The sequence below is a fragment of the Psammomys obesus genome, unplaced genomic scaffold (assembly GCF_907164565.1).
Source record: "Psammomys obesus unplaced genomic scaffold, mPsaObe1.curated_primary_1811, whole genome shotgun sequence".
Classification (NCBI taxonomy): domain Eukaryota; kingdom Metazoa; phylum Chordata; class Mammalia; order Rodentia; family Muridae; genus Psammomys; species Psammomys obesus.
This window is the reverse complement of record NW_026596073.1, coordinates 11,556,021-11,568,487: the sequence shown is the minus strand read 5'-3', so window position 1 is coordinate 11,568,487 and position 12,467 is coordinate 11,556,021. Positions and strand designations below refer to the sequence as shown.

Below are 12,467 nucleotides of genomic sequence, written 5' to 3'. Positions count from 1 at the left end.
CTGCTGCTGCTGCTGCTGCTGCTGCTGCTGCTGCTGCTGCTGCTGCTTCTTCTTCTTCTTCTTCTTCTTCTTCTTCTTCTTCTTCTTCTTCTTCTTCTTCTTCTTCTTTTTTAAAGATTAAGTATGCTCAATTTATATTCTGCACGTCCAAATGATGTGTATTTTGTTTATCCGGGGGTCAGAAGCTGTTAATAGAGTTCAGTGTCTGCTCTGTTAGGTTCTGCATCATTGATAGCAAGCAGTTTCAGTTACCTGCTCACTTAACTAAAAGCAAATGGAGGGCTGGGGGGGTATCAGTTTGGAATTAAGGATTTAGATATCCTCACAAATCTAATTTTATTGAATGAATCATTTCCCTTTATACTTTGTCATTGTATATGCACTGTAAAGCAACTATTAGTTATCCTGTGAAACCTTATTTATGATATGCTTAATGAAAATAGAGTTTAAAGAGAAATCTATAGGGGTTTGAGAGATGGCACAGTGGTTAAGATCTAATGTAGCATTTTATAGGAATTACAGAATTAATACACTTACGTATTTATAAAGTTTTCTGGGGAAAAAAAAAAGAATCCACATTTTTCTATATCCAAGAATTCAAATGGAGGGTTGGAGAGATGACTCAGAGGTTAAGAGCACTGGTTGCTCTTCCAGAGGTCCTGAGTTCAACTCCCAACACCCACGTGGTGGCTTACAACCATCTATAATGGGATTTGGTGCCCTCTTCTGGCCCATAGGCAGAACACTGTATACATGATAAATAAAATAAATCTTAAAAATGAATTCAGGAATCTAAAATATTGACTGGGTGACATTGTACCTCTTCTGCATATGTACAGACTTCTTGCCATTACAGTATAATCAATCACTCTTTCTATAAGCATTTATATTGTTTTAGGAGTTTTAAGAAATCTAAGATAATTTAAAGTATTATGAAAGGATATATAGTTTATATGTAAACACTGAATCATTTTACATAGGAGGCTTAAGCATCTGCAAGTTTTGGTATTCTTGCGTGGGTTAGGGATATGTTGGAACCAGTTTCTTGCTACTGGGTTTTATGTGCTAATTTTTCTCTTACATACATGGAACACATCTTTTAATACAGAGTATAATTCCCCTTCTTTTTTAACGGAATGGCTGTTTTTTAAATGGAAAGACTGTTAGTGTTTTTTTAATATAGGTGCTTTTTGAAATAGGTGCTGTCCTTCACCAGTACCTATAATGCACAAATAATAGTAACTGTGATTCTAAGAACACCAAGCCAGTGTTGGGCCTATCAGGGAAAAGGAATACTTAATAGCTCTATCAGGATAATGTCAGTAATATACATTATATACAATTTATCTGTGATATTAAAAATGTATAGGGTGTGATTAGGGGAAAACTATCTAAAATTTTGAAGGGAGATAATGATAATGAAAAAGACTAAGCCATTGCCTTGAGAAAATTAATGGGGTGTTGGTCATTTTTCTATCCATCATAACTTTTAAGTGTGGTTTCTTACTGACTACAGTTTTGTTTGTCATAACAGTTTTGTTATGGCAGTCTTCTGCCTCAGTCTCCCAACTGCTAGGATTACTGGATTTTGATACCTTGCATGCCACTAGAATGAGTGTAGTGATTTAGAATAGTAGTGAATGAAAAAGCACTTTTACTTTTTTCACAAACCCTAAAAGCTGTTCTTTTGTTTGTTGTTGTTTTCTTTCTTTCTTTCTTTCTTTTTTTTGAGATTGGATCTCACTGTGTCTTGGAAACCATTATGTAGATGAGACTAACCTCAAACTCATATCTATAGCTACCTGTCTCTGCTTCCAGGTGCTTGAATTAAAGATGATTGACACCATTCCTTGCCTAAGGGTTGTTCTTGCTAGAAGTTAGATATGCACTTTTATTGATGATTAGGTCTTACTTGGAAATATGGGTAAGACTGGGTGACTTTTGGAATCTGAAATGATTAGGATATGTCAAAATTTGACATTTTTGTAAAGATTTATTTATACAGTATTCTGCCTGCATGTGTGCCACAGGCCAGAGGACACCAGACCTTGTAGATGGCTGTGAGCCATCATATGATTGCTGGAAATTGAACACAGAACCTTTAGAAGAATAGCCAGTGTTCTTAACTTGATCCACCTCTCTAGCCTTCAGTTTTACATTTTTGTTGCCATTGATATGTATTTAAAAAAGACTTCACAAAGCAGAACTTGATGCTCTTAACTTTCCTTGTCAAAGTAGAAAGTAGTTTATTTAGTAGGTCTTCAGAGTTCATTTTTATATGTGACCTGTCAAAGGCATATAATTTCGAGTGTGCACATTTTCCACTTGAAGTAGAAACAGTTGAATGTGTTCTGGGTTTTCTTTAAAATAATGAGGCTAGGAAAGGAAGATTACAGACACTTGTAAGAGTATCCTTTAAGTTGCTTTCTTGGAAATGGCAGTATATGTATTTGGATTCATTAATGCTTTTTCACCAAGTCCAATGTATACCGTTGGGGTTAAGAATGCAGTCTGTGGCTTTGGAACACAGTGAAGCTAACTAGTCCACGTGGAGATCAAACCCCAGGACCATGGTCTCAATTAGCATCACTTCAGTCACTTGGAAGCAATCCAACTACCAGACAAAATGACTGTTCCTAAATATTGGTAGAATCATTTAAATATGGAAAATATGGTTAGTATCACCGTAGGAAGTTATAAGCATACAAAAATAGTTATTGTAGTGCACCAGGTTAGTGTAGCTTCAATTACTGCCTGCAAATGATTGTCTACTAATGTAAAAATTTTCATACATTTTCTACTAACTGAAAATTATATGTCTTAATCTTTTCCTGTAAGTGAAAGTAGAAATTTAAATACTTTTAGTCTTGTACTCAATAACCTTGCATTCTATTTTACTTTCCTTTAGACTGTATATTGTGGTTAATCTCTGTTGAGGATGGAAATATAACTCCCTTTGAATAATTATAATAATTTTACTTGATGTACAGAACCAGAGTGCCCACTATCCTTTGTGGGAAGTTTTTTATTTTTAATTTATGTATATTGGTGTTGTGCCTATATGAGGGTGTTGGATCCTGGAATTACAGACAGTTGTGAGCTGTCATGTGGGTGCTGGGAATTGAACCTGGCTCCTCTGGGACAGCACCCAGTGCTCTTAACCACTGAGCCATCTCTCCAGCCCTTGTGGGAGGTTTTTTAAAATCAAGTGTATGAGCCACTGTTGGCAGCAACAGCACCAGAAATTTCAGGTGACATGACAAAGCTTACCCTCCTTTTTTTCTAATTTTTACTGTCAGTGCAGTTTGAGTATGTTTGATTAAAAACTCATTACTAAGATGTTATTTTGTCATTGTTGTACATTAAAATTAATAGCGTTATTCACTGATTTGTCTTAATTTCTGCCTTTTGCTGAAGGTGGCTTTTTGTTGAAGGTGGCTTTTTGTTCTTTGACTTACCTTGCTGTCTTAGGTCTCCTATTAATAAGACTTACAGACATCCTGCCTCATAGTAAAGTCACTATGCAATATATTGGTAATTTAAAAAAGTTACATAATCATTATTAGTGCAGATTACCAAAAAAAAAAAAAAAAAGGAAATTTGAAGTCTCCTTGACTGTGTCTATGAATAGTGTTTTTCCTCCTTGTCTGTCTGTCTGTCTTTCTTTCTTTCTTTCTTTCTTTCTTTCTTTCTTTCTTTCTTTCTTTCTAAAACAAGTCTTATTCTGGCTTTTTGGGGGAATAATGGAACAATAGCCATTGTTTCTATAGTATCTTGGTGTATAGTATAGTTTCCTTGGTGCCTATAGTATCTTATTGATCTATTTACCATCATATAGCAGTGGGGTCTTTTGGTCATTATCATATTAGAGTTCTCAAAACTTGTACGCCATATGTATGACAGTTCTTAGTAAATTGTATACATGGGAGAACTTAAGTTATGCCTGGTTATATCTGAATTAAGTTGTTTTGTATTGTTTTTAATATCTCAAAATTTCCTCATAAGGTAAAATAGTTCACATTGATATAGTTACTTAGTCTTAAAAAGGGATATTGACAAATTGAATTACTTCTATTAAATAAAATTACTTCTCCTATTAAATACCCTCCCATCAGTTTCTTTTTGTTTTCTTCTTATTCCTGGCTTATCACTTAGGCATGTATTAGGCATGTAAATGGCATCCTAGCATTGCTTTAATTCTATTGGTGACAGTGGCAAAATTTTACTAAATCCCATGTGTATTACTTTTCACTTGCTAATGTACTTGTCTAGATTTTAAAAGTTGGGTAAACAGTAGCTCTTTGTGTATTGAGAATAATACAATTATTGCAGGATATTATTTTGAATAGTTTTATTTATATATATTTTTGTTTCACTAGGTAATTAAGACTTTTTGAAGCATATATGTCCATATATATGTATGTATGTGTGTGTGTCCCTTTTATGACTTAGCGTAGAAAACATTAGCTTTCTCAGAGTAGCTAAATGAGATCTGAAAACCAAAGAGAATACTGGATGTTTACTTGTGCTCACATATTAAAACCTTATAATACCTCTTTTTGTGTGTGTATGGCAGTCTTATGACAAATATTCTTTTGAAATTTGTCTATTTTCATTTATGTGTTACTTTTGTTTTTCTTTTTCCTCTCTCTCCCTTTCTCTCTCTCTCTCTCTCTTTTTTGAGACAGGATTTCTCTGTTTAGCCCTGGCTGTCCTGGAACTCACTCACTAACTGTAGAACAGGCTTGTCTTGAACTCATGGATCCTCCTGCCTCTGCCTTCTGAGTGCTGGGAATATGTTATTGTTAAGAATATTCAAGAAAGATATTAGTTAAGGTCACCATTCAGGAACACATCTATTATAAAAAAGTTGAGTGAATCTGTATTCACATTTATTTAGTATTTTGACTGTCATATAATCTGGAACATTATTTCTGTGTCTTAGGAAGCGGAATATGGTGGACATGATCAGATAGATCTGTATGATGATGTCATCTCTCCATCTGCAAATAATGGTGATGCCCCAGAAGACCGGGACTACATGGATACTCTTCCACCAACTGTTGGTGATGATGTGGGTAAAGGAGCAGCACCCAACGTTGTCTATACTTACACTGGAAAGAGAATTGCATTGTATATTGGAAATCTAACTTGGGTAAGTAAAGGTAACATTGTTTTCAGTCATTTCAACTGTTCTGGTAGTCTGTGGTTTTGCCCAGTTTTGAAAAAAATTGACATTGCTATGTTTGTTTTTTTCTTGTTTACCTATATGATGAGAAGGGTAAAACCAAGTTCTTTTAAAGATATTACAGTTAGAGTTTTAAATTTCATAGTCTGGTTCATGTATATACTACTTAAATAGAGTCTGCATTTGTCTTCACTCACACTTTTTATGTTCCTACCAGTTTGACTAAGAAAAATGTTTACATGGGGGTCTCAAATTAAGAATTCAAGATTATAGGAGAAAGATAAAATATCACTACAGCTTAAAAATACTCATTTTTTAATGCGTATTACAGATTTACATTTCATTTCTGTTTTCAAATTTGAAATTAGCTAGTAGAACTTACTACATACTTTATTATATTTGTCACCTGGATATACTTTGTATTTATATTGGTTGAGTGCTTTGTGAACTGAATGTCTACTATATCTATGTTCTATTAGTGTCAAATCTGAAATAGTCACTAAAGCAGTCCTCTAAATTTTTTTTAATATCAACTATTATATTGGAAGCTTAAAAGTTGTAGGAAACTGTTTATAGCATTTTATGTGAAAATATTTTACTTCACATTGCTTCATTTTAATTTAATTATGTGTATATATCTGTATATGTATGTATTTGTGTATATGTGTGTCTCTGTACCACATACATCCCTCAGAGGCTAGTGGAGGGCATCAGATTTCCTGGAACTGGAGTTACAGAAAGTTGTGAGCCATCATGTGGTGCTGATGGTTGAACCTGGTGTCCTCCATTAGGCCGTCTCTCCATTTTTTTTTTCTTTGAACAAAATGACTGAGTCTCCTGTTATCTAATCTGAACAGTCTTTACAAAATTGGAAACAATAGGAGTGTAACATGAGACTGCAGTTGCTAAATGAGAATTGGCAGCTGGGGTGCAGTGGTGCACATCTTTAATCCTAGCACTGGGGAGGCAGAGGCAGGTGGATCTCTGAGTTTGAGGCCAGCGTGATCTACATAGTGAGTTCCAATATAGTCACAGCTACACAGAGAAATCCTGTCTCAAACACAAACAAAACAATTGGCATGTTTGTGTTTTGTGACTTTGAACAAGCTATTTACCCCCTCTGTTGCATCTTGTGAGAATGATAGGACTCCGGTAAGAGCTAAGTATTTGATAAAAACATAGATAGTAGGTATTCAATATAAGTGAGATTGGTTTTATTGAGAATTTAAAATCAGGATTTTAAAGCTGGAAGAAACCAGAAATTTGTAAGGAGTAAAACTGTATCTGTTTTCAATGGTATGTACTTTATAATTTCCAAAGCTCTTATCGGGAAATGAAGTTAGGCACTCAAGGTGTTTTCCTGCTATTTAAAAGTGGAAGGGTGACGGCTGGTAACTACACTTAGAATGTCCTGAACAGAGTCTTCTCCTACTGATTATTTTCCTTTACACTTTAAGTGTAGACAGTAAACCTGAATATGTTTTCATGGCTAATAAACTGAAATGTCTTACAGTGGACAACAGATGAGGACTTAACTGAAGCAGTTCATTCTTTGGGAGTAAATGATATTTTGGAGATAAAATTTTTTGAAAATCGGGCAAATGGACAATCCAAGGGGTAAGAATTTTGTTTTTTTCCTAATATAAGCTGATAGTGATTACAATTTACAGATTAGTTTTTCTTAAGTTTAATGCTGTTTACACATGTAGACATGTGAACATGTTAGTGCTGACAAGATGGCTTGCTGCACAAACCTGACAGTCTGAGTTAGTTCCTAGGAACCCACGTACACACACTAGAAGGAAGATCTTAGGCAGAGGTTCATTCTTGAATTTCATATTTCTTTTTTCTTAAAAGCACACTGAAGCTGCTTGAGATGGGGCTGTGGGCAGATGAGGCCTGTTTCCTGTCTTTACTGAGTACACTCCTTCTGAGTTTGAAATGATAATGCTAAGAAACATTATTTTTGTTTTGATTAAAAGATAGGGAAGGAGCCAGGCAGTGGTGGCACATACCTTTAATTCCAGCACTTGGGAGGCAGAGGCAGGCAGGAGGCCAGCCTGGTCTGCAGAGCAAGTTCTAGGGCAGCCAGGGCTGTACAGAGAACACCCCCCCCAAAAAAAAAAAATCTGGAAGAGCTAGATGTGTAACCCAGTGGTAGAGCCACTTGCCTAACATTTAGAAAGCCTCTGGGTTTGATCCCACCACCATAAATGTAAAAAATGATAGAGAAAGGGGAATAACTGAAGAAAAATGAAACCTAGGTATCTTGTCTCATTTTCCTAATGAGTAAATCACACAAGGGGATAGGATTATTATATGGCCATTATGTAATGGAGTTATCTAAAAGTTAAGAAAATGAATTGTCATACTTTCACTGTTTACAGATAATCACTTCAGTAAATGTGAGTCGACATTTTTCTCTAAAAGATAGTATTATAATTCACATTTTGTCATGTTTAATCAAAAAGAGCACTTTTTGTCTCATAAGTAACATATTAGGCCATTATTAAATCTTTTTTTTCTAATATTTTTTATTTTTAAATAATTTTATACATTCACTTGTATCCCAGCTGTAGCCCTCTCCCTCTTTCCCTCCCAATCCTCTCCTCCCTGCCCCCTTATCAAATCTTTTTTACATTAATTTATTTTGTATAATACAGTGCTTCAAAAATATATTTACAATAAGTTAAGCAACCATCACAGCTCTCTAATTTCAGAACATTTCACACACAAACACACACACCCATCAAAAGAAACTGTGTTTGCTGTCATTACTCCCTGATCTCCCTTGCACCCTTTGTTGACAACCATTCATCTACTGTCTACCTCAGGATTTGCCTTTTCTGGGTATTTGTGTAAATAAATTAATAATGTCTTGTGTGTCTGGCTTCTTTTACCTACATAATGTTTGCAAGGTTCATCTGTGTAGCAGCATCAGCATTTCTTTTCATACCTGAGTAATAATCCCATGTAATGGGATAGCATTAAGAGAGGAATCCATGATCCATTCACTAGTGACTGTTAGGGCAGTTTGTACTTTTAACTATTAAGGGAAAGTCCCTAAGAATATTAGTGTACTGTTTTGTGTGAACATACAGTTCTGCTTGTTTTGGGCATATACTTAGGATTGAAATTAGTAAGTTATTTGGTAAGTCTGTTTAACATTTTGAGAGACTTGTCAGATTGTTCGCATATTTATCATCAGTGCAGGAAGGTTGTAGTTTCTCATATCTTACCAGCACTGAAGAGTTGTCATTTTGATTATAGTGGGAAATTGCATCTCCTTATGGTTTGGTTTGTACTAATGGCTAATGATACTGAGCATTAGTTCAGTATGTGGGTGGGTGTTTTTTGCTGAATGTATGTCTGCGCACTCTGTGTGTCCAATGCCCGAGGAGATCAGCATAGCCAGGTGGATTCCCTGAACCTGGAGTTATGAATGGTTGTGAGGCACCATGTGGGTGCTGGGGATCAAGCCTACATTCTGGAAAAAGAGTCAGTGCTGTTAACCACTAAGCTCGCTCGCTCTCTAGCTCCTCTACTGAACATCTCTTTTTTTTTGTGGCAATGAAAAGTGAAAGGAACCTAAGTGCCTATTAATTGATTGGATTTAAAGCAAAACCAAAAAACGTACACAATGGAACATTACTTGGCCAGGGAAAGAAATGAATTAATGATGCATGTTCTAACATGGCTAGTCCTTGAATGCTAAGTGAAGCTGGTTGTAGAGGATTACTTATTCCATCTGTTTGAAATTCCAAATGAGGCATGTCAGTTGAGGCAAAACAGTCATGGTTCTCTGTGACTAAGGGATGAGAGTAACAGGAGCAGTGGTGGTGGTTTTGCATTTTCTTTTGGTAATGATGAATGTTATAAAACAAGCCATCATACGATGTTTGTAAAACACACAAGTATACCGAAAAGTTACTGGTTTGCACATTTTAAGTGAGTGAATTCTGTAGTATATTATAAAACATAGTTTATGCTTGTATTACCTTAACAAATAGTTTATTTTTTCTGATAAGAGTAAATTAAGACCATGTTTTTTTTAATCAAAGCAACATTTTCAGTTCCTTTTGCTTTTTATTCTTACCCCTTAACATCTTATAGATTTGCCCTTGTTGGTGTTGGATCTGAAGCATCTTCCAAAAAGTTAATGGATCTTTTGCCTAAAAGAGAACTTCATGGTCAGAATCCTGTTGTAACTCCATGTAATAAACAGTTCCTGAGTCAGTTTGAAATGCAGTCCAGGAAAAGTAAGCAAATCTCTCAGCAGCCTTTTTTTAAAAAATGTATTTTGAGCAGTGTTGCTGGCATTTGTTAAAATTTATACTTAGGAAGCTATGTTACTATTTAGATTATTGGATGAACTTGATTTATCATTGGTTGTGACTATGGTCTAGTATACTGGAAACCCACTTCCATTCCTTTTTTTATCTAGATGTCATAGACCCAGAGTATGCAGTAGTTTGAAAGCTATATAATGCTGCCATTCTAGTCCTGTTACTCATCTTAGAGAAAGGAAGCTGTGTTCCAGCCCTTAGAGAGGAGACATATATATATATGTTCTGATGTTGGGGGGAGAGGCTAATGACAACCAGGATATAGTTACTGATTTTTCTTCTTGGCACCAAGAAGAAAATATCGAAGAGACTTGTTATTTATACACGTTTTTAAAGAGATAAGGTGGATAACCCATTTAATTAATAGAAATTCAAGTGGTTGTTTTTGTTTTAATTTTTTTTAACATTTAACACACTTAACTGAAGAATGTATTACATGGGATAAAATAAATAATCTGTTATTGAAATTAAGATTTCTGTCGACGGCCTGGAGAGATAGCTCAGAGGTTAAGAGCACTGGCTGCTCTTCCAGAAGGCCTGAATTCAATTCCCAGCAATCACATGGTGCTTCATAGCCATCTATGAGATCTGGTGCCCTCTTCTGGCTTGCAGGTGTACATGCAGACAGAACACATTGTATACATATTAAATAAATTAAAAAAAAAAAGTTTTCTGTTGAAAAATTTCTTGTCTTGGTTCCTGCAGAGTACTGGTATTTTAAACACAACTTGTTTATCTATTCAGCGGGAATACATTCAAACTTGAATATTTTAATACTAAGAAAATATTTAAATAAATGAATGTTTTCCTAGCCAAATACTTTGTGTAGGTCCAAGGCATCTTCAAATTGATATAGTATGAATAAACTTTGAAATAGTTTCTAATAACAGTGGTTACAATTCAGAAAACTGTTCTAATAAGTGCTACTTATGAGTATTTGGATGTTTGCAGCTACACAATCAGGACAAATGTCTGGGGAAGGTAAAGCTGGTCCTCCAGGAGGCAGTTCACGTGCAGCATTTCCACAAGGTGGTAGAGGACGGGGCCGTTTTCCAGGGGCTGTTCCTGGTGGGGACAGATTTCCTGGGCCAGCAGGACCAGGAGGGCCACCTCCACCTTTCCCAGGTAAAACTTTTAAGTTTATCATAGAGAAAACATGTCTGCCTAATACCTCGTTTCCTTTTCTCTCTTTTTCAAGTAATGCATTATTAATGTGACTTACTCTCCTTGTTATGCTATTTTTGGAACCCAGGAAATTTGATCAAGCATCTTGTTAAAGGAACTCGGCCTTTGTTCCTGGAAGCTAGGATTCCATGGCATATGGGGCACAGCATAGAGGAAATACCCATTTTTGGCCTAAAAGGTCTTTATTTTTCTCCAAACTTGCTTGACTTATATATAGAATATTTACATCCGTCTTATTTTCTTACCTCTTAAAAAAATCCTTTCAAGACCATTTTTCCTTGTTTCACTTTCTAGCTTGGCATCAGAGTAGAATATAAGGTGGGTGATTTCACTGTAAGAAGTGTGTGTATGCTGAAAGATGGAAACTATCTCTAAGCGTTAAAATCTTAAAAAGTTTTTGTTCTAGTAATTTTTCTTAATCATTTGCACTAGTTAAATTTGTAAGGATATTCTTCACCTTTGTAGTTATTAGAGCATTACCATGTGGGTTTCATTTAATGAGAGAGTCATGGTTTATAAGTTCTGCTTTAGAAATATATTCTTGACATGTAATACATAATTACTTTATTGAGTTGTTTTTCTCATTTTCTCTCCTTTATTTTGTAGCTGGACAGACTCCACCACGTCCACCTTTAGGCCCTCCAGGCCCACCTGGTCCACCAGGACCTCCACCTCCTGGTCAGGTTCTGCCACCTCCTCTAGCAGGACCTCCTAATCGAGGAGACCGCCCTCCACCACCAGTACTTTTTCCTGGACAACCTTTTGGGCAACCTCCGTTGGGTCCTCTTCCTCCTGGGCCTCCACCTCCAGTTCCAGGCTATGGCCCCCCTCCAGGTCCACCGCCTCCACAGCAGGGACCACCTCCACCTCCAGGCCCCTTTCCACCTCGACCACCAGGTCCACTAGGGCCTCCCCTTACACTTGCTCCTCCTCCACATCTTCCGGGACCACCTCCAGGTGCCCCACCACCAGCTCCACATGTGAATCCTGCTTTTTTTCCTCCACCAACTAATAGTGGCATGCCAACATCAGATAGTCGAGGTCCACCACCAACAGACCCATATGGCCGACCTCCACCATATGATAGGGGTGACTATGGTCCCCCTGGGAGGTAAGTTCAACATGTAGTAATGAAACCGTTTAGTTAGTGAAAGATAAAGAACTGTTAGTGAAATCTATAATGCTGTAAAAATGTAAAACTAATTTCTGTCCTGCAGAAAGATCAGATTTCTAAGCTGCAGTTTTATTTCTGCCAGAAGACAGTGAAAAAGGGAATTTTGCTTAAACTTGATCTGGTAAAGAAAATAGCATTCTCCAATCTGGAAAAGTAACAACTGTCTCTAAGGCACATGCCAAAAACTATTAGTGTGGAGTTGTTTACATTATTACTAACCGAGAACTTTTAAGTAACAATTTAATGTTTATTTGTCTTTTGTAGGGAAATGGATACTGCAAGAACACCACTGAGTGAAGCTGAGTTTGAAGAAATCATGAATAGAAATCGGGCAATCTCAAGCAGTGCTATTTCAAGAGCTGTGTCTGATGCCAGTGCTGGTTTGTATAGTGTTAATTCTTATTTATGTTAAGAATAACCCCAGACTGGAGAGATGGCTCAGCCATTTAGACCTGGCTGCATTTACAGAGGACCCTGGTTTGATGCACAACCCTCACAATCCTTTCAGTTCTTAAGGATCCAAGGCCCTCTTCTGGCTTCTGCAGGCATCACATGCTTATCATGTAAAGACAGA

The 12,467-nt window shown here is 36.4% G+C and overlaps 1 protein-coding gene across 5 annotated transcripts in view; it reads left to right on the top strand.

The window, feature by feature from the left end:
- The window catches only part of Cpsf6 (cleavage and polyadenylation specific factor 6), a 31,835-nt gene that overhangs the window by 3,928 nt on the left and 15,440 nt on the right, over positions 1-12,467 (top strand). For 4 of the 5 annotated variants that reach the window (XM_055625886.1, XM_055625883.1, XM_055625885.1 and 1 more), the window contains exons 2-7: positions 4,946-5,155; positions 6,702-6,805; positions 9,302-9,447; positions 10,486-10,659; positions 11,326-11,830; positions 12,158-12,273. In XM_055625886.1, coding sequence (XP_055481861.1) covers positions 4,946-5,155; positions 6,702-6,805; positions 9,302-9,447; positions 10,486-10,659; positions 11,326-11,830; positions 12,158-12,273 — 1,255 coding nt within the window. Of the gene's footprint in view, positions 1-4,945; positions 5,156-6,701; positions 6,806-9,301; positions 9,448-10,485; positions 10,660-10,786; positions 10,898-11,325; positions 11,831-12,157; positions 12,274-12,467 lie in introns of all 5 variants that reach the window. The other variant, XM_055625887.1, reaches the window with a different exon arrangement.